Below are 22,065 nucleotides of genomic sequence, written 5' to 3'. Positions count from 1 at the left end.
CTCCCCGTGTGCCGCTGCCAGGAGCCGGTGCCGCGCTGCCGGAGCGCCCCGATCCGGGGATGCTCTGGGCGGGGCCGTGACGCGACGGGCGGGGCGGGGCGGGGCAGAGCGCGGCGGCGGCGGCGGCGGGGCCGAGCGGAGCGGGGCGAGCGGAGCGCGGCGGGGCTGAGGGCTGTCGGCCGGCAGGATGCTGGAAATCCAGCTGGACGATGGCGGCGTGGGGGGGTACCCGGGCGACGATTACTGCTCGGGGTCGGTGATGTCGGAGCGCGTCTCGGGCCTCGCCAATAGCATCTACCGCGAGTTCGAGCGGCTGATCCACTGCTACGACGAGGAGGTGGTGAAGGAGCTGATGCCGCTGGTGGTGACGGTGCTGGAGAACCTGGACTCGGTGCTCACCGACAACCAGGAGCACGAGGTGGAGCTGGAGCTGCTGCGGGAGGACAACGAGCAGCTGCTCACGCAGTACGAGCGGGAGAAGGCGCTGCGCAAACAGGCCGAGGAGGTGAGCGCCGCCGCCCCGCGACCATCTTGGGCCGCCGCCGGGCGGGGAGACCCTGGGAGGGAGAGCGGCAGGGCCGGCGGCGCGGGGGGGGCGCGGGACTGCGGCGGGGCCGCCTCTCGCAGGCCTCGGCTCCGTCCCCCCGATCGCCGCCGCTGGCGGGTCCCTCCTGCCCGGGGGAGGGGGGGGCCCGGAGCAGCGGCCGCCGGTACCTTCTAGAAGCGGAGCGCGGGGGCGGGCGCATCCCCTGCCGCGGGGGCGCGGGGCTCTCCCCGCACCCCCCGGGCCCCGCGAGCCCGGCCCGGCTCCTCCGCCGCACCGCGGGCCCAGGGCATTGCGGCGGAGCTGCCCTGTGTGACAGCAGGAGGGGGGAAAAAAAACCAAACCCGAACCGAAAAAACCGCAGTCCCTCGGATTTGAGGAATTAGGAATTCGCTTTGTGCAGTGCCAACGGCATCCGGAGGGGTCGGCGCAATTTGGGGTGTAAAAAAGTAGTTTTTAAAAATGGGTAATTTGTGCAGCCGCCTGGCTTTCTCAATGTCAGCTGTAAGCTGTTTCCTGGAGCGTGGATGTGCTCCCGTGAGAGCCGGGGCAGGGCTGCCCAGCTGCGAGGGTGGTGTGGAAGAGGCTCATGAGAGATCCAACCCCTGTGATGGAGAGGAAGAAGAATCCTCGAGTTACTGAGACTCGGATGTAGACAAAACAGAGGGGAGGTGACCTGCACTCTGTCATCTTCTTGCATCTGCGCCTGTCCCTGCTGAAATCCAGAGCATCCTTTCAGCCTTAAAGGCTGGGAGGCATAGGGGTTGCTGTTCCTCCTCTTGGAGTGACAGTCTGTGAGCTGGGATAGAGATTGATGGTGCAAAAAAGTCCATCCTCACCACATCATCCCCGTTTCACTGCACAGCTTCTTAAAAAGAGGATTTTTTTCTGTCTTTTAGACTAAGAGCAGAAGATTTAAGATTCAGTAGTCTTCCTAGTTCTGGTTTGATAAGGGATAATTAATAAAATAAAATAAGTGGTAATTAATGAAATAGTTACTGAACTGGAGAACAGCATAAAACACTTGTAAAACACACACAGGATTTTCATAGACATGTTCTTGTTGCTTAATAATCACGTACAGGAATCTTGGTAACTCGATGGGGAGGACACTTCTGGTCCACTACTGATACTGAAAGCAAGAGCCAGGTAGTGAAAAGTTTTAGTCCTGAGTTTTAGTTATGTATTAAGGGACTAATAAATAATCTTTTAAAATTATTTTAAATGCACATAGAGGTTGAAAATTGATTCTGGGTACATGAGACTTACTGAATGTTGGGTAGAGACAGCATTTTGCAGCTTCTGAGAAAGAATAATTTTAAAAGTGCACTATTTATGGGGAAAAAAATGGAGTTTGGAACAGTCCAGTTGGAATGATCTTGCCTTTTTGGACCAGGGACGATTTCTATTCTTGAATTATTAGATACAGGATGTGTTTTCTGGAAGCAAATGTAGTGACAGCAGTTACATTCCCTGCAAGGAAACCTGGGAACTGTGGCAGAACACTGTTGGCTGCTGATCATGATATTCTGTTATCCTTACACACAGGTCAGTGTAAGTGGGAGAAAAAAGTGTCTGCAAGGAGACTTGTTACCAAAAAAGAATCGACAGTGTGCTTCTTATGAGAACAAATGAGTATTCTGCTGCTACAAAGTCCCTGTTACAAGGTCATACATGGAATACATGGCGGCTGTTTTCCTCAGCATATAGCAGAGTGCGTTATTTATCTGCACCTGTTTTCCACGTGGTGCTTACTCTGCAGTAAATTACACATTATGGGGGTGAAAATCTGTGCATGACAGGGAATTCTGCTGTCCACCACGTAATTGTATGCAACCAAAAACCAGAAAACTGTTTTTCCTCCCAGAATGTGGATTGATGCTGTGAAACACAGCCATAGTGACCAGGGACTGTCCATTCCACCTCTCCAGAATCATCATCCTCCTGGGCTGTGCTTCAGGGCTTGGGTGAGATCTTCACTTCTAACTGGGAGGATCCTCCCCTGGGAACAGGATTTGACCTGAGTCTTGATTCCTCTCAGTGTATGAGTGCCAATTACAACAATAAAAGTGACACTGAGAGGTGAAAAACTGCTCTGTTCTCTTGTAATATCCTGTCAAAGGACCCTGAGTTATAATTACTTTGTATTAGTTTATTAGTTTCAAGGTAACTGGAACCACAAGTGGGCATTGTTCTCTGGCATTAAAATGTGTGTTGTGTTGGCTGGTTACCACTGTGCAGAGCCATCACACCTTGCTGTTCGTCTTTATGCAGCAGTTGTGCACAAACAGACTGTTATAGGTATGGTTTGTTAAATTAGGGTTGTTTCCAACAACCATAGAATCATAGAAGCATGGAATAATTTGAGTTGGAAGGGACCTTAAAGATTATTTAGTTCCAACTTCCCTGCCATGGGTAGGGAAACAACTTTTCACTACATGCCATAAAGGAAAGTTTGCCTTCTCAATACTCCTCTCTTAAGACGATTCTATATATTGTTTTTTGAAACAATCTTTGCCAAAAGCAAATTACTGCTTTATTTTCTAAACACTTGGGCTGTAGAGCATTTTCCTCTTGGCCTAAAATAGGGCAGCAGAAGCACCTAAGCAAGGGGACTGAGAATAGAAGTTCCTTGGCAGGAAGGAACTGAGGCAGTGCTGTCAGTCGCTGTGATAACGGGGCTTAGTACACAACGTTGCCGTTTCCATGGCCTCCAAGCTACTGAAGATGTGGGATTGCACCAGATTTTCAGTGGTTTTGTTTTCTTCCATCTGTTTCATATCCTATGAACATAGGATACATATGTATGAATGTAGGATGATTATTGCTTGTGTGGTATGGTGTTCTGTGGAATCACAGAATCCCCTAATGTGTGTGTGACCTCCTGAGATTGAGTCCCACAGCCCAGCTCAGGCAGGGGCAGCCAGAGCAGGTTGTCCAGCATCTGGTGAGAGTTTGAGCATCTCCACAGATGGAGACTCTGCAGCCTCTGAGCCACCTGTCCCGGTGTCTGACCCCATTCAGGAAAAATGTGGATCCTTGTGTTCAGATGGAATTCCATGTGCTTTCCCTCGTGCCCATTGCCTCCTGTGCAGAGCAGTCAGCCCCCCCCCCCATCCTTGCTCCCTCCCAGCAGGTACTTGAGCACACTGGTCAGACCTCCTGGAGCCTTCTGGAGCAGCCCCAGCTCTCTTGGCCCCTCCTCCAGTCCCATTTACCACCTTAGTGACCCTGGTGTTTGAGGTGGTGCACACTAACACAGGGCATTTATTTATTTATTTTTGCTGGCTAAGTATTTGGTTTAGCTTGATCTCTTAAGGAAATGAAGGTATTATGATTGCTCTGTTAGGAGCTGCCCCAAAGAACTTAGGAAGCTGGTGGCTGCTTTTAGACATATTTCTTAAAAAATGGGGTTACTTACACTTTTTGTGTTGTGGTTGTTTTTTGTTTGGTTAGGTTTGGTTTGGTTTTTGCTTTTGTGAAAATTGAAAGAGAAAGGCCAAGTGAGTGTCCTGCCTGGTGAAGGGACAGGCGGAGCTGGCAGCCTGCAGGTGATGGGTGACAGCAGGACAGTTGGCATGTGAATCTAGGGCAGGTAGGTCCAGCATACACACGCTGTTTCTTCCTTGGGTCTGCTCAGGGGACATGTGGGGGTAGAGCTGGGACAAGGAAAGGGCCAGGGGACACCTGCAGAAATCTGCAGGGCAAACAAGCCTTACTGGGTCCACTCTTAATGGGACATATTTTGATTTATGCAAGCTGCTTTCCTAATGTTCTGGATTCTTCCTCTCTTGAAGACAAGCACCACCACATGCCCTAAATGCATATTTCTGCAGAGGTTGCTCCTCACGTTGGGCACCACTGCCAAGGTGAGCATGCACGTGTGAATTCACATAAAGGCTTTCACGGGTAGTTGGGGTACGTTAGTGTGACTTCTTGGAGTCAGGAAAGCCAGGCGGGCCTCTGCCAGGTGGGAGGTGCCTTCAGACCTCTTGTTGCATGAAAACTGCTTCTAGGGAAATTTACGTCCCAAGGGAATGGTGGTGGCGGTCCTAAGGAACGAAAAGTGCATTAGTAGCAAAGTAAGATCTTGGTTGTTTGATTTGTGACATCAGTTCATGGTCATTAGGATGTTTAAAATGGTACTCATTTAAGATACATACAGGCATGGTGTAGAGGTGCTGATTAGGAGGTTTGGCTCCTCCAGAAAGGCTTTTGTAGCTCATGTTCTGTGCTGTGGCATTCCAGCACCTGGGAGCAACCTCCACTGGAATGTGGTTGGGAAAACCTCTGTCTCAGTAGCCATGGCCATTGTTCCCATATCCTGACTCTCCTGCTGGTCAGTGGAGGTCATTTGCTCTAACTCGTTGCTCAAGCAGGGTCACCCAGAGCAGTGTTTGAGTATGTCCAAGGTGGTGGGAAACTCCCAATACCTCCCCCTGAGCAACCCGTGCCAGTGCTTGTAGGGAAAAGCGGTTTTCTGATGTTGAGAGGGAACCTCCTGTGTTCCAGTTTGTGCCCCTTGCTTCTCGTCCTGTCGCTGGGCACCACTAGAAAGGGCCTGGCTGCATCCTCTCTGCATCTTCCCTTATCCTGCCCCTTCATTATCCTTGTGGCCCTTCCCTGGGCTCTCTCCAGTCTGTCCCTGTCTCCGTTGTACTGGGGAGCCCAGCACTGGACACAGCACTCTGGGGTGTCCTCACCAGTGCTGAATAGAGGGGAAGGATCTCCCCTTGACATGCTGGCAAAATAGCCTAGGACACCACTCGCCTCAGGGGCACAGCACTGGCTCACGTTCAACCTGGTGTCCACTATCGCCCCCATTTTTCTGCCAGGCTGGGTGACCCCAGCATGTGCCTGTGCTCCCCAGGTGTGGGATGTGACCTGTGAAAGCCCTTTGCTGGCACTGCCACTCTAGGACTCTTATTTGAGAGATACCTGGGTGTCATCCTTTCCTACTTCCAAGAAAAGCAGCATCCCCATCTCCTGCTGGCATGTAGCCGTGGCCATCACTCCTCCTTACAGCTTGCTGTTTGCATTGTTATTGACATGATAAGCACGTTCACTTACCAGTAATTTATTTTTTATATAATTATAAGGCTCCAGTGTTTTGTTCGAAGATCAGTGGCAGCATTTTGGGAAGAGATGGTCCTTTGTGAGAGGCACTGTGGCTTCCACAGGTACCTGAAGAGCTCTCCAGCTGGGTGGCAATATGATGAGCTTGCTGGCTCCTGTCTGCATCTCAAACAGCACAAAGGCTTGTGGAAATTTCCCCCTTTGTTACCAGAATGCCTTGATTATTGTCCCTCCTGGTACCCTAATTTCCTTTAGGGAGATGGGGAGGAAGGATGACAAAAGTGATGCTGTGGGCTCCGGCCCCTGGTGTTCTCCACTGTAAGTGCTTTTTCCTCTCCTGCCTTGTATCTGCTTTCTGTGTGGAATGACTTGCAGCCTGGGAAGGCACTTTGTTTCTCCGCCCTGAAACCTGACCTCACAAATAGCTGATTAATGGGAGTGTCTGCAGCCTGGTGGTGACCTCATAGCATCCCAGGAGGAGGGCTTTGGGGAGTAGCAGAGACCAGATAAAGAAAGGATTTGCTTTCACCTGGATCCTTTGCACAACAGGCTGGTGAAAATAATGGGCAAGCCTGAAATGCAGGCTCACTGGGTACCATATCTGTCTCTGTATCCTTCAGATCCTCTTGGTCTATTCCTGGAACCTGCAGGCACTGCCAGATTTCACCCATGAGCAGCAGAGTCTGTGTGCTTATTAGAGGGTTATTCCAATTTACCTTGAGTCCTCTTCTGCAATTGTCTTAATTTACAAAAGCTGTTGGTCCTGGAGAAACCAGTTTCTTCATTTTCACCAGAAATACTGTGATACTTGTAATGATTTTTTTCTGCTGAGCAGGCAAATGTTGACTTACATATTTATGATACTTTCCTCCTTGCCTTTCTCCAAAATACAGCCATTTAGTTCAGAAGTAGAAAGCAACACAAGTGTGAGCATCTGTAGCGATCCCACCATGTCTTCTGGGTGAGACAAATCTGATGTTATGGGGACGTCAACCATCATATCTCAGTTTTCTCTTGTGCCTTTTGTCAGTGATTTCACTTGAATGTGATTCAGAATTGATCACAGTATTGTAGGTTATAATTAAAACTCAGTAACTGAAGATAATAAAATAAATTCCCTATATTTAAAAGAAACAATCAGGAAAAGATGTTTCTGAAGATTCCTGTGTTTCAAATTTGTATATATTTGAGTAGGCAGGTTTAGTTATTTTAGATATAGATTCTAATGTTCTCTTTTCCCTCTGAACTGGTAAAATAAACTCACTAGCCATCCTTACAGCCTCCTCATGATGTCTTCAAGCTGAATTATCTGTCCCCAGGCTGAATTGTCTCACCTTTCGTAAACATAACTAATGTCATCAGATAACTTCTACAATAGAAGTTACTTAATGAAGAAAATAACTTTGTGTTTCAAGCACTGCTTATGTCATACAAATAAATATGTATTAGACAGGCAGGTTTGTGTAAATTTTACTGTATAAAAGAGATGACTTTCTACCCCATGGTGTGCTTGATTTGTGGAAACCTCCACCTTGCACCCTGTGCAGAATAAACAATGTCTCCTCTCTGAATTAGGCTCTGTGTCTGTGTTTAGAGAGCTCCTAAAATCAGACTTTGGCCTATGATCAGCACATCCCCCATGTGAAGGATTGGCAATCTTGGGATTCTGAGCATGCCTTTCATTACAAAACCTGTAGCAATAAAACTAAACAGAATTGTAAGCTAAAGATTTACCATCCTATCGTTTGTCTCCTGATGCAGGACTGGGATCGATGTTAATGCAGATAACAGTGATGGAGATAATTCCTTCCTTCCCTTGAAGGTGGACTGGGGGCATTTGATGGGGAATAAATCAGTGGTGCCTTTTCTATGCTCAACTGCCTCTGCCAGCAGCAGGAGGGTTGGCTGCCATTCTGGATTGGGTCCTGTCCCACCCCTGACCATACGACACCAGGGCAGGGACCATCTGTAAAGGTTCCAGAGCAACAGCCGCTCTCTTCCCTTTCCATGTATGATTCCAGTGTTGTGGCAGCCTGCCCGTTTGCCTCCTCCTTTGCGCATGGCTCCCTGTAGGGTGATGCAGCACATAGTTGGCTTGGAGTGGGGTGACAGTGTGGATGGAACCAGGCTGGCAGCAGTGATGCATCCTGAAGGATGCAGAACATGCTGGGCTGTTCCTGGACCTTGGCTCCCGTGGGATCAGCCAGTGCTGGCTTTTAGCTGCAGGAATGAGGTGTGTCCCACTGCCAGTGAGAAGCCAGGCTGGTCTGATGGAGGATACCTAGTGCAAACTGAGAGCTCAAGTACAAACTGGGATGCTTTAGGGTCAGGCAGAGGAAGCCACGCTCTGAGACAGGCAGAAGCAGCTTGTCGTTCCCTCATCTTTTTTGATCTTCTCCCCATCACAAGTTTGTGTACAGAATACGTTTTTTTTGGTGAAAACTATACATTTTGTTAGCATATTAGAGATTATGTTATAGGACCAACAGCTGTTGGAAAGCCACTTGCTAAAAACACATGATTAGTTATTCTAATTTTTTCTGATAAATGGTATGAATTCTACGCTGATGAGATGAAATTTTTTAGAGATTCTTCTGTTTACAAGTTATTAAATTTTATTAATTTAAAGGAGACTAACAGAGGGAATTTGTAATTCTGTTTTGCAGTGGAGACTGACCGTATGATATGTATTTCTAAATAATTTCTCTATGAGAAATCAGGCTTTCCACATGTAATGCCCATCAGTCCTTGCCATCTGGTAACCTTACTTTATTCTCACTAATCTTGGAGGGAAAAAATATATCCAAACACAGATCCTTCGTACAAATCCTCTTTATGTCACTCAAGCTTATGGCACTTATTAATATTCATAAATATCAATGTGTTCCTAAAAATTACTTTTAAAGTAAAATAGCGAGCGAGCACTATGAGCTGTTACTTTATTTAACAAGCAATTCAGGATAATATTCTGAATGTGAGTTCCTGATGATGATGAGGGGTGATGGCCAGGTTTCCCCTCAACCGGCTTCCCTGCATGAGTCAAATCGTGATCCCCAAATGGGCTTTGATGAGAAGTTTTTTTTTTTCCTTCGTGCAGTGAAGCAGCTGCTGCATTGTCCCTTTCTGTTCGTGGCTCTGCAGGTGGATTTGTCAGTGATACTGTTGGGATGTGCCAGATATATGAAGGAGAAGTTACCACCAGGGTTCAGGAAGCAGAGTTGTAAGAGAAAAGCCAAGGAGGTCTGGGAAGATTCGACCTTACTGCCATTGCAGATGGATTTAAATAATAGAATTACGGAATGGTTTGGGTTGGAAGGGACCTTAAAGCTCGTCTCATTCTACCCTCCTGCCACAGGCAGGGACACTTTCCACTATCCCAGGTTGCTCCAAGCCCTGTCCAACCTGGCCTTGGACACTTCCAGGGATGGGGCAGCCACAACCTCTCTGGGCAGCCTGTGCCAGGGCCTCACCACTCTCACAGCCTAGAATTTCTTCGTAATGTCTAACCTAAACTTGCCCTCCTTCAGCTTAAAGCCATTCCCCCTTGCCCCATCAAGGCTGGAAAGGGACTGTGATGACTGAAGTTTCAAAAAAAATGCCCAGACAGTCTTCACCTTTCTGAGAGTGATGTAACTTTCCATCTAGCAGAGGCACCTTGGCACCTCTCTTCTTGCTCTTGCCCGCTGAAGAGGATGAAGATGGCCCACATCTCCGTCATTGTTGGTTGTCACGGAGGAGGAGGCATGGGGTATCCCAGCTGAGAGGAACTGCTCTGTTCTCGTTCTTATCTCCTGTACAGTCCTGGAGCTCCCATGGGGAGTGCTGGCCAGCCTGTGGCTGCTCTGCATTGGCTTCAGGTGGTGAGGTGATGTCTGAGCAGCCAGCTGGACCCTCTTCTGCCTTTCTCAGGGGGAACTTGCTTGGCGTTTTCAGGAGACTGTGCTGTGGTGCTTGAGCACTTCCCATCAGCAGTGTGTGTGAGCCTTGTTAGGCTCAGCCTATGCCACGCTGTGCCTGTCACACACGCTCAGCTTGTGTCACACTGACTGTGTCCTGCCTTCTCTTACTGCTGTGCAAGGACCGGCAGGTGTGTGCAGGCCTGACGTTACATCCGTCTGCTGCTCCTTCAACAGGGCTGTCAGCTCTAGTCCAGCCTTTCAGAGACAGAGCATCACTGTGAGATTTCACGTGGATCTCAGGGAGACTGGCAGCTCATCTGTGTGTGTGTCCAGGGACACCACACTTGGGCCATGACACACACAGTGGGGCTTTGTATTTTGTGGTAGAACATGGCGCCTTCTCTTCAAGGAGGTGGTCAGCTTTCCAAAGGGATGCAGTTCACCTCGCAAGGCTGTTGGGTGGCAAGGTGTCTGGAATGATATCCGTGAAGCTGTGTCTTGCCTAGCAGGACAGATGGCTTTAGTTCAGGATTCAGTGGGAAGCACTGGACCTTTTGCTCCTGACCTAGACTGTGACATGGTCTCCACGGTCATGGACAGCTGCTGATGTCTACCTTTTCTCCCTAGCTGGAAGGGACCTGCTCAAGGCAGAATGTGGTGCTGAACTGAGTCCGACAAAACCAGTTTCAGGCTCTTATTTTTCTTTCCTGTTCTACCTGGGCCTTGACCCTCCCACCCTCAGCCACTTGGTGGCATGAACACAAGTTGCTGCTTAGTGCCAGAGCAAACCTGCTTGTCCCCCTCAAGAGGGGAAGCATCAGAAGAGGGCTGCCTGCCCTTCCGCCTGCTGGGTTTTGTGGAGAGGTTTTTCTGTTGAACACGTGCCAGGTTGGTCCTGAAAGATAATTGTACATGGTAATTGTAAGTCCTGATTTAAAACAGGAAAATTTACTGATCTTTTAATGGTTGGATATTTTCAAAGTGTATGGCCCAGAGGCTTTTCCCCCTGTTTGGATTTGGGATTCTGTGCTAGAAAAAGGACTGAAAGAGCTCATTGGCAATGCATTTGTGAACAGCATGTGTGGGAGGAGTGTACAATGTGATGTACCACACATTTAGAAGAACTTGGTCATGGAGAAGTACCTTCCCTTCCCCATGATGGGGAGAGGTTTCATTTCACCATTTCATTTCATTTTACCTCTTTCTTTCACCAATCAATGATAGCTTTGGAAAAGAATGCAAATATATGTTTTGGTTGAACTAAACCAGAAATCTCTATTTACTAGTGAAACTGGAGAATTTTACTTTGGAGGGGCTTCCCAGCACAGTGTTTCAGCAGCTCCAGGGGCATCACAGAATCATTTGGGTTGGAAAAGACCTTCAAGATCCAAGTCCAACCTTTGACCTATCACCACCTTGTCACCTAGACCATGGCATTAAGTGCCTTGTCTAGTCAGTTCCTGAACATCTCCAGGGATGGTGACTCCACCATCTCCATGGGCTACCACACTGCTCCTGGGCAGGAGTTGGGGTTATCCATCAGGTGATGACTGTTGTCCTCATTCCTTCCTCAGTGACTGTGGCTTCACTGGGGAGCTGTTCCCCCATTCTGGGGCCTTGCCCTCCCACCAGCCTACTTCCCTTCTGTTGAAGTCTCCATGGCTGCTCTGCTGCTCACTTGCACGTGGTGGTTGGCAGATCTCCTGCTCACTTTGTTACAAACTTTTGAATCTGTAAAAAAAATGACTTAAACACCTCTCAGGATAGTTTTGTGGTTTAACGCAATTTTTCATCACAGCCACCTTTTGTAGCAGCATTAAATGCAACTGCAGCATCTTTGTAAATTCCACTTGTTTGAACCACTGCCCATATTTCACTAGCCCCACCTTTGTGCCCCCACCCTGGTTGCTTCCCTTGCCATCCCTTCAGCTGGGTGGCTTTTGTGGTGGGTAGTCTGAGTTCAGTCAAAATCACCACATAATTTACACCATAATGCCAGATGCAAAAATATGTACAAATATATTTTAGCCCTCACAGATGAAGACAGCTTACACTACCAGCTTGAGTAATTTTGACTTTCTTCCCTTTTACAATGTTTATTCCATTAATATTTGTTTCACTATCTGTTGTTATCAATGCTCTGTCTCTGCTGAACATTTAAAACCAGTGCATCGGTGTCTTATCTCCCTGAGTGGAGGCTTGTGCAAAGCTGTGCAGGAGGCAGAAAACTTCAGTAGTGACTTCAATAGTGCAATATCGTACATGAAAAAATATAGAAAATATTTAGGAAGAAATTAAGAACAGGGAGGGCAAAATTTGGACACTTTGATTGTTGGATGCTCTGCACTTGCTGCATTTGGGGTATGATGATCTCTGTGATTAGAGGGAAAATTAGCGTCTGTGCTCTTGATTTAAGGAAACTTATCTTAAACTAGTACTTACCAGGTAATTTTACTGGGAATGTCTCTGTCCAAGTGCCCAGCTTACATACTACAGCCTGCTGTGGAAGCAGTGTGTGAAGCGGGAGGTCATGCAGGGTGATGATGCAAGGTCATGACGTGATGGGTGTCCAGCATCCACTCAACCTATTAACACTGAATGTGATATTAAGGTGATATTAGTATTAAAAATGTAGGTAGCTAGAGCAGGTATAGCTACACTACTGGGCACTGTCTTGGTTTGAGTTACTCCAGACTTGAGCCCTGTGGACTTCTTACTGCATGGTAATTTTTGCACCAAATCTGTAGGTGATTTACCTCCAGCATTCTCAGGAACACCCACTCTTCCTTAAAAACTCAGGGCAATAGCACTGGAAGGGACTTCCTGAGTCAGCATGTCCAGTCCCCGGGTATTGCAGGCACTTGATAAATATATAAATATATCAAGCTTTGGCTTAAAACCATTAGTTGAATCTCCTGCCTCTACTTCTTCCTTCCTCTAAATTGCAATGGGGTTGTTTGTTGGGTTTTAATTCATGGCCTGGTTTCCCTGGCTTGTTCTTGTACTGGCACTGTCCTTTATGATTAGTGAGTTTTACCCTATCAAATTATTTATTTCTTTGTTGTGTTAATGGGAGCTGGTCCTGTTCTGTTTGGTCTCTGCTTGCTGTGTGTTGGAACCAAGCTCTGTTCCCTTGCCAAAGAAGGCAGGTTTGCTGGACTGTGCCACGTGTCCTGCTAGTATGGAGGTACCCATGTGTCACCTGGCCAGCCTAGTCTTGTTTTACAGATTCCGTCATCCCCCTTTCCTTGAGTGACCCTTAGCCGTATCTGGTGCTTGGGCTGATCCTCTCTGAGAGGCAGGAGGAATAACAGGTGATTATTTTCCAGGGACATCTCGCCTATGTCTGAGCTATGAATGCTTTCTGTGGGTGTCCCAGTGTCACATGGCCTTTTTCAAAGTGCTAGTAATGAGGTTTATGTGAGGGCTGTCACCTTCCCTAGCACAGTCCAGTGCTGTCGGTATGACACGGAGTGGCGGAGGCGGCAGCATGTCCGTCTCCTCTGTGCCCTCCTCAGCTGCAGTTGCGTCTGGCCCAGAGCACATCACTGTGGGACTGATTAACTGGGTTCTGTCATCAGCTTCTTCTTCTCCACCCTCCTCCTCACAGCAGAACTGGTTATTCCCATGTGCATGCCTGTGCCCTCAAGTGCTGTTCAGCCCAGCATTGCTCTGGTCTCCAGCATCATCCAGTTTTTCCCTACGATAGTTTGTTCTCTTTAGTGGCACCTCCCGGTCTAGTGTCATCTGCATGACTTCAGTCACACCTCCTTTCCATCAGGCCATTCTGATAGAAATAGGGTCAAGGCTGTTCTCAAGGCCAACTGCTCTGCTGGCCACCCCGTCCCTTCTTTGTGCACCCCTTTCCTTCCCTGCATCTGCTGTCCCAGTTAACCTTGTCATCAGTCCCACTGGGAGATGGCAGCTTCTGGACGGGCAAACATGGTCTGGGGCAGAGCTGGAGCAGGGTCCAGGGTATGGGAGGGTCCCTCTGTCTCTCCTGACTGTGCTGGAGGGCCAGGCCAACTTCATGGAGAGCACTGTAAGAGAGAAGTGATCCTTCTTTGGAGAAGGCTCAGATCCTTTGGAACAGGAATATGGGAGATTGTAATCTTTGCATACATTGACAAAAAAGACATTTAGTTCACAGAAGACACTGAAAGTCCCATCTATGACTGTCGAGTATTTAGCAGATAAGAGACGTCATTTTGACTTCCTGAAGTTAGCAGCAGGAACAGAAATCTTTTATCCCCAAGCTTTGCAGATATAAAGGAAATGTTACTTCACTAGAAGGTTGTATGCTTCTGTGGAGATTGGAATGTTTCTTCAGGAGCGCATTTATCTTTGAGGATAGCTTAGGATTCCAATACAGGACATAGAGCATCTTTCCATCATGAAGCTGTGTACTGTGAGTCCTTCTGGGCTAATGAATTCTAAAAACTAAGTTAAAAATACAGTTAAAATGACATTATAATATGTTCTCTTCTACAATGTTTTGGCCATTCTGCTAATAAATGGCCTTGTTCGCTGTCAGCTTTATTTGAGGGCAGAGACCTCAGCCAAGGAAGGCTGGTAGTTATTTTCCCATATGAAATGCTTGTTTATGTGTGTCTTCATGTGATTTAAGGTTACATATCATAAGTGTTTTTATATCACAGCTGCCACAGCTGTGGTGGCATAATGGCCAAACACCCAAAATGAGGAACCCCCAAAGAGCAGAACCAGTGACATTAGAGAACACACAGAGCAGAGCAAGGGACACTGGAGAGCACAGTTGGAATTTGCTGAGATTTATGATAAGTGCAGAGTAAAGTTTTGAACAAATATGAAATTTGAGTTGATGAATCAATTACCTATGAGTTTTAGTAAGTGTGGTCTAGTTGGGGTTTTAAATTGTTGGTTCTTCATGTCACAGCTGCAGTGACCTTCTGTTCAGCTTGTGGCTTCTTTGCCAGTGCAGTGTGGGAGGGTGAGAGTTTGGCCTTTTGAGCTGTGTCCTGTAACACTAATGCTTGAGAGCCTCTTCTGTTTGCTGTAACTGAAATCCTTCGGAGATGGAGAAGATACAGTTTGTTACCAGAATTTACACTTACTGATGGTGTGTTTTCTTGTGGCAGCAGAATCAGGGGTTCGCTCTACAGGTGCCATGGCTACGATCTCCTGGAGCAGGGTCTGCTGAAGGCAAGGGCCTTCCAGGAGAAAGGTTGGCATTGCATGGGTCTGTAACCTCAAGGCACTTGAGGAGCAAGATGAGTGATGATCAGGTGAAAGGCAGGGAGCCTCTTTGTACCTGTATGTGCCACTGTTCTCAGGGAGCCAAAATGTTTCTGAAATTCATGTCATGTTAGGTACAGCAGGATGGAAATGTAGGTATGTTTTTTATTACTGGGGGGGGCTGATGGCCATGTTTTCCTGTTTGTGTGAGGGTCCACTTCAGCTGTTGCAACCAGCGAGGGAGAGCAGCTTTAAATATTTGTAAAGTCAGTGTTTTCCCAAGGGACACACTAAATATGTATGTTCTACCTCTCTTCTTGATAGAAACTGGGAATGTTTTCATGCAATGAAGTCAAGGTAACATTGGTGTAAGGTAGACAACTCAATTTCTTAATCTTCTACTTCAGCTTTTATATAAATGCCTATAAGGATAAAAAGCTGAACATACAATCACATAGTAGTTTGGGTTGGAAGGGCGCTTAAAGCTCATCTCTTTCCAACACCCCTGCCGTGGGCAGGGACACCTTCCACTAGACCAGGTGAATCCAAGCCCCATCCAAGGTGACCTTGGACATTTCCAGGGATGGGGCAGCCACAGCTTCTCTGGGCAGCCTGTGCCAGGGCCTCACCACCCTCACAGCCAACAATTCCTTCCTGATATCCATCTAACCCTGCCTTCTGGCAGTGGGAAGCCATTCCCCCTTGACCTGTCCCTCCAGGCCCTTGTCCAGAGTCCCTCTCCAGCTCACTCGGAGCTCCTTTAGATACTGGAAGGGGCTCTAAGGTCTCCCCAGAGCCTTCTCTTCTCCAGGCTGAACACCCCCAGCTCTCTCAGCCTATCTCCAGAGCAGAGGGACTCCAGCCCACGGAGCATCTTCATGGCCTCCTCTGGAATCTCTCCAGCAGCTCCACGTCCTTGTGCTGAGGACCCCATATCTGGAGACAGCTCTGCAGGTGGGGCCTCACCTGAGTGAAGGTGAGGAGCAGAATTCACTCCCTCTCCCTGCTTCCTGTGCTGAGAGGAGGAAACCAGAGCTCAGCTTTCACCCACAGCCCTGCAAATGCCTGAGGGTCGGGTCTGAGCTGAACCCCCGTGCTCCCTTCACTGTGCCCCCGCTGCACACACTGCCAGCCACCACAAATTAAGGCCACGTAATGAGATTTCTGCATCTCTGTGCGTCTCTGCTTGATTCCTCACTGATGTGATGATTTCTGATGATATGGTACTATTTTTAGCCATTTTCTTCTTTCGCAGGAGGCAGGAAAGCAGAAAGCCAAGCAATCTGCATTGTACCACTGCTCTTCAGAGGAATAGTCCTTCTTTAGCCTTAAGACGATTTTATGCTAGATATATTTCCCTGTAAAATGTAGTGATTAGCCATTGTTGTTTGCCATAATCCTGGGTTATTACAGACCAGTGACCCTGCTTGAAATCTGGGGATAGAGCCTAGCAGAAAAAAATGCATGTGACTTATTTTTATATATAGCTGTTTAACACTCCAGTTCTCTTAGATGACTGAGGTGATTAGCTGTTTCATTGTTCATATTCAGAAATTATTCTTTGAAATTAAGAGTCGAGACTCTGGGAAAAAAAAGAGAAAAAATAGTAAAAGTATTAACACTGTGGTCAGCCTTGAGAACTCCTGCGAGTGGGGGCTGTTTCTGCTTCCAGTGCACCCACTGAAAGCAAAAAAAAGTACTTTTTCTTAACCATCAGTGGAATTCTCTGGTTCATTTTATTTCTGTTTTCTAAATGTCTTTACTGCATCTCCATCCAGTTGGAGCTGGGAGCTGTGAATCCCTGAACTGAGAGTCTGAGCTGAGCTCCATGCAGTGAAACCATCAGGGAAATGCAGTACCTGGCCCTGGGAATGAGAAACCAATGAAATCAAGGGCAGCTGCAGCAGCAGGCTCAGCCTGGGATGCTTCACCAGCACCAGATTTTTTTCTTGCCTCTTGGCAGCACTAAAGTGAAAGAATGCAGTCAGCAAATTTGCAATGCAGTTTTAAAACTGGGCATTGAGATTGTGTCACAGTGCTTTGTGGATAGTGTATTTGGTTATTTTAAAATGTATTTTAAAAGACCATAAGGCTATGCTGTTTGATTGTTTCTTTGGGTTTTTTTTCCCCCTACTTGACTTCATACTGACAGAGAGCAGGATTAGATTGAATATTGGGAAGAAATTCTTCCCTGTGAGGGTGGTGAGGCCCTTGCGCAGGTTGCCCAGAGAAGCTGTGGCTGCCCCATCCCTGGAAGTGTCCAAGGCCAGGTTGGACAGGGCTTAGAGCAACCTGGGCTAGTGGAAGGTGTTCCTGCCCATGGCAGGGGGTGGAATGAGATGAGCTTTAAGGTTCCTTCCAACCCAAACCATTCTGTGATTCTATACTCCTGTTAAATATATTTATGTTTATAATGAAGCAAGAGTGTATCTACAGTGTCTACTTCCAGAAGTTACTGGAATTTTACTATTCTGAGGCCAGAAGTGTGGATTTGATTCCTGTGAATATTCTTTGCTGATTAGCAAGTGTGAGTAAGCACCTACAGAACTTCATATTTGTGCATCAAACATCTGTGCAGCATTTAGGTCAGGTTGTTGGGGCACAGACAGATGAAAAACACAATAAGCAAGAGTAAACCAGAGGGATTCTTTTTCTCTTTTGTCTGAGTTTAGTGCTTTTTGTACATATTACAGCTAGAAAATGTTCTAATCAGAAGGAGACTTCCAAGTTAGTGTCCCCTCTGCCTGGTTATTTTTAGGAAGTTTAAAGGTTTGGGGTGATATCTGGATTCCTCTTCAAGTTCCTGAGAGATTCCCACAGCTTGATCAGGGCCAGGATTGTATCCCACCTCTGAAAGAAACAGAAAAAGTGAAATGCCTATGGGTATTTATTTACGGAGTTGCATTCACTCAATAACATGTACTTGGCAGTATGACTGCCTCTGGGAGCCTGGTTAATCAAAAAAAGTAAAAAAAAAATTAAAACACTTTATTCAGTTTGTTTTCTCTGTTTCTCCTGCCCTGTAATGAATTTCCAGCACCATGGGATGGTGAGGTTTGGTGCAGAGAGCCCCATGTGGCAGGGGGTTTGCCATGTGCTGGGGATACACCTGGTGGGTTGAGTTTGGGCAGGAGGGAGGCTGGAACCAGCCTGGCTGCTCATCTGGGCCACCTGCAGCCCCGTGATGTGGACCAGGAGCCACGGCTTGAGGCCTGTGACACAGCATCATGCAGGGCATGAAGCACTGCCTCTGCTGTCTGTCTCCGGAGGCCGCTGCTCGCAAGAGTAACTCGAACCTCAAGTGCCTGCTTTCCCCAAACTTCTGACATTGCTTAGTTGTGCTTGTGGCTGTGCTCACCTCTGAGTAAAGTCAGTTCAATCTCTGCTGCTTCTAGTGGCTAGGGTGGCCTTTCCCTGGATGCTGTATGGAATGTCTGCTGCAGGGAATAAAGCCTGCCTGGTTGCCCTGGTGCCAAGAAGGATGAGCAGCAGTGACAGTGATAGCTCTGTCAGGAACATCTTCCTCGGGCACAGCCCTGTCAGGAATCCTCTCCTTCTTATCCCCCTGCTGTGGCTGGTAACTTCACTCTGGATTTGGGACTTTTCCAGCTCTCAGAGCTTGTGACGTGCAGGGAGAAGCTCAGGTGAGATGGGCCCTGATGGGGGAGCAGGTACAAGGTGCTGCAGAGCCCTCAGGCCCATGCACACAAATGCATTCGATCTCCTCAGCACCAAGTGGGCTGTCCTGCAGTGTTTTTATCCAAAATGCTGCTCTGCCCTCCAAACACTTAGGGCAATATTAATTTTTAATGTCACTGTCTCTGTGTCTCTTTCTTTTCAAGTGTTTAATTGATTTCTAGTTTTATGTTTCTTTGATTACTTTTAGGTTGCAAAATAGACAGGTCTGAGGAAGAAGACTGAGCCACATTTGTAGAACACCTAATCTTTCAATCAGTTTTCTCTGAATTAAACCGAAACAGCAGTAGCAAATCCAGGAATCCTATTAAAGGTGACCTACATAATGGGAATAAAATTGGGCTTGTACCTTCTTTTACTTTCTAATTTACTGTTAAGAAATCTGTGAATGTTTTTCTTAACGTCCTTTCGTTTTTATTGCTGCTAAACCCCTCATTCCTGCCTGGCTGGGGTGCATGCTCCTGGCTGGAGAAACAGGAGCAGGAGGGTGGTGAAAGCTGAGCTGCTGTGATAGGATGAGGATTTAACCCTTGCCTATAATGAAAAGGGTTCGTCAATAGAGCTTTAGCAGAGAGTGATTCCTGCAAAAACCCGCAAGGAGATGGAGATTATACTAGGAAAAGGCTCTTTGTTGGGATAGCTTCCATCAGGCTCCAAATGGAGCAAGTGAAACTGCTGCTTCTCAGCTCTGTTGCTCAGTGTCACTGTGTCCATTAGGATTTCTTTTCCTTTTTTACTCATGATATTATATTGTTGCTCTGGAAAAAGTTTCAATAATAAATTTGCAAATTTACAAGCATGTTGCTTTATAAATCTCTCAAAATCCATAAAACAGGTTGCTGGATAAGTGACTAAGGGGTTTCAATGTTTAATTGACATCTGAGGAAAAAAACACTTACTTAAAAATCTAAACCCTTGTATGGTCTTAAAATTTAATTAAAAAGTAAATGTTTAGCCTCTGAGATGACTCCTTTATAGGGGAAGAAGGGTATTGGTATTGCTGGTATTTCTAGAAAATACTGTGCAAAACAACCATAACTGGGGAAAAAACCCAAACCTGTATTACAATAAATTTGGGGAGGAAGGAGAATAAAGTTAAAAGCCCGGTTAGAGATTAAAAGCATTGTGGAACACCAAGTGCAGGGAAATGAGACATGGCTAAAGTGTGTTTGATTGTTTCTATAAATACAGGTATGTAGGAATGCAAACTGAGTCACCGCTCCCAGGAATTTACTGAGCAGTTTTAAAAGTCTGCAGGAATAATAAATGATGTGGCTTTCAGTCATCCACAGGGAGAGGATCCAGTTCATAATGACGGCTCCAGCGTCCCTGCTAATAATTCCAGTAAAAGCAATAGGGAATATGCATGGGGTTTATCCTGAGAGTGCAGCCAGATACTGTGCAGATTCGTTCATGTGCAGAATTTAACAAAATAATCTTACTGTGCATTTAAATGTGTTTGTTTCCCTGGGAATCTTTGCCAAAAAGGATTCTCACCAGATTCTGTCTCTTCTGGAGTACAACAAGGCTTTACTTTTTTAAATTGAAATTTCCATGCCCTTCTGAGCAGCGATGTTTGTGGAGAGAACACTTCCCCCATGCAGAGGACAGAGGAGGGGAGAGAGGGATTTTCCTCCCCAGTATCCATGATTTTAACCAGCTGTTGAATCTGTTGGAGCTGCACCTAAGGAGGATATGGCAAATAGATGGAGAGGGAGAGAGGCAGGGCCAGGAGCAGAGCCTCGTGAGCTCCTTGCAGCCCCCAGTTACTTCCTGCGGCCTCCTCTTGGTCCATAAACATCTTAAAGGTGGATTAAAGTCCTCTTGGCTTTACTTCCTGCTCCCTTTCATCCTCAGCAGCTCTGGATCCAGGGCTGCCCCTGGCCTCAGCCGTGCTCCTGCCACTCAGCTGATGGGTTGGTGTTCTAATTACTGGACTGGTTGGTACAGATGATGCTGTACTTCGGGCTTTTTTGGGTGGAACTATTCAGGAGTAATGTAACAAGACTCTAATTTCTGTTTTTGTAAGGCCAGGCCAGGACTTGTTCTGTGGGTGGTGGTATAGCTCTGGTGTCCTTGTATGCCTGGTGGTGCCATGTTCAGGCTTCGTTTGCTGGGAAGAGGATGTGTGTGCTTAGTAGAGCACATGTTCTCTGAGCCTTAGGCAATTTCCCACCAGTCTGTGTCGGGGTGGTGCTAGACGCAGCTCCGTTTCTGAACCTAGAAGCGTGGATTATGTGTCAGGACTGTTTGGTGTTTTGTGCAGAAAAGCCATGGTGACCACGTACATACAAGAATCAGGCTAGTCCGTGTATATGCAGAGATATGGAGATGCATTCACTTTCCAGGGACCCTTCTTAGTTTAAATATTTCATGAAAGCACCTGTAGCTCCAGCTCCTGTCAAGAGTTGCGTAATACCTGTTGACTGCAGTAGAGCTGGATGGAATGTTCCATGTGTTTTACTCTGCTCTGGGTGCTGGTGCCTGTGGCAGGGAGTGACTAAAGCTCCCGGGTCAGAAGTGACAGTTTACAGAAAGAACACCCTGAAATGAGGTATTTTCCTGTTGTGTTTTCACCATGAGTATATCTGTAAAATCATTCCTTCAGCCCAGTGTTCTGTGCAGGAAGACCAATGTTGCTGAAGATGATCGAGTTTACAGAACTCATGTTGGACCATAGTTTATATATTAATTATGCATTAAAGATAACAATACTTTCTCATACAAAATAGACTCTTTGGCTTGATAAAATGCTGTTGTGCTCATTACAGTACTTAAAAAGTCTTATTTCCTATTGTGTTATTTATATTCTCCCAGATTTCATTTTTTGTGAAGAAAGGAAAAGTCATGTAGGGCAAACCCATTTTACATGTAATCCTCATCTGTGCCTCCTTATCTGCTTTTTCCCTGTGCAGAAGTTCATAGAGTTTGAAGATGCACTGGAACAGGAGAAGAAAGAACTACAAATCCAAGTGGAACACCTTGAATTTCAGACTCGACAGTTGGAGCTGAAGACCAAAAACTATGCAGACCAGAGTAAGCAAAGGTGTACACCAGACAACATTGTACACATTGCCTTCCACACAGATACAGTGCTACTTTAAAAATAATTTTCATACTTTTTCTTTGGTTTAATGTAATTTACACAAAGCCTGAAATGTCTGGTTATCCCTTACTTCTGAGCCTTCTAAAGGATGGGATGTATCCACACTAATTCAGTCGAGACTGCATTGCTTTTCTTTTGTGGGGCAGGCTCAGTCTCTCCAGGTGCAAGATTTGGGCCTTTGGAACCTGTTTTCCAGTTTCTCCTTTTCTCTGAATAGAATCTTTCATTTTTTTCCTCTTATAAAACCCATCACAATTATTTACTTGTTTATTTGTTTATTTTTACAAATACTTCCTTAACATGTGCAGCCATGGTTTGTTGACTGGAGTTCCCCTCAGAATTCCTTGGTGTCTTGTCCAGTCCTCGTGCTCCTCTAGTAGCCAGAAGTGCCAGTCCCAGAGGACAATTTAAATTGTTGTCAAACTAAGACGCTTACGAGGCACCAGGCTACTGCTGAAAAACTGTGGTTTTATTGCACTTACTGCACAAAATTGCTGGTGTTGGGAACGTGCAGGTACCCAGGAGCTGAG

At 46.6% G+C, this 22,065-nt stretch overlaps 1 protein-coding gene across 32 annotated transcripts in view; it reads left to right on the top strand.

Annotated features, from left to right (window-relative positions):
• The first annotated feature begins 95 nt into the window (after positions 1–95).
• The window catches only part of MAPK8IP3 (mitogen-activated protein kinase 8 interacting protein 3), a 71,378-nt gene continuing 49,408 nt past the window's right edge, over positions 96–22,065 (top strand). For 23 of the 32 annotated variants that reach the window (XM_064672388.1, XM_064672386.1, XM_064672377.1 and 20 more), the window contains exons 1-2: positions 133–505; positions 21,345–21,465. In XM_064672388.1, the coding sequence (XP_064528458.1) occupies positions 188–505; positions 21,345–21,465 (439 nt within the window). In that variant the 5' untranslated portion in view covers positions 133–187. Of the gene's footprint in view, positions 506–21,344; positions 21,466–22,065 lie in introns of all 32 variants that reach the window. The other 9 variants (XM_064672389.1, XM_064672387.1, XM_064672385.1 and 6 more) reach the window with 4 other exon arrangements.

Source organism: Pseudopipra pipra, chromosome 16, assembly GCF_036250125.1.
Source record: "Pseudopipra pipra isolate bDixPip1 chromosome 16, bDixPip1.hap1, whole genome shotgun sequence".
Taxonomy (NCBI): Eukaryota; Metazoa; Chordata; class Aves; order Passeriformes; family Pipridae; genus Pseudopipra; species Pseudopipra pipra.
The sequence above is the reverse complement of the archived record's forward strand: the minus strand, read 5'-3'. Positions and strand labels throughout refer to the sequence as shown.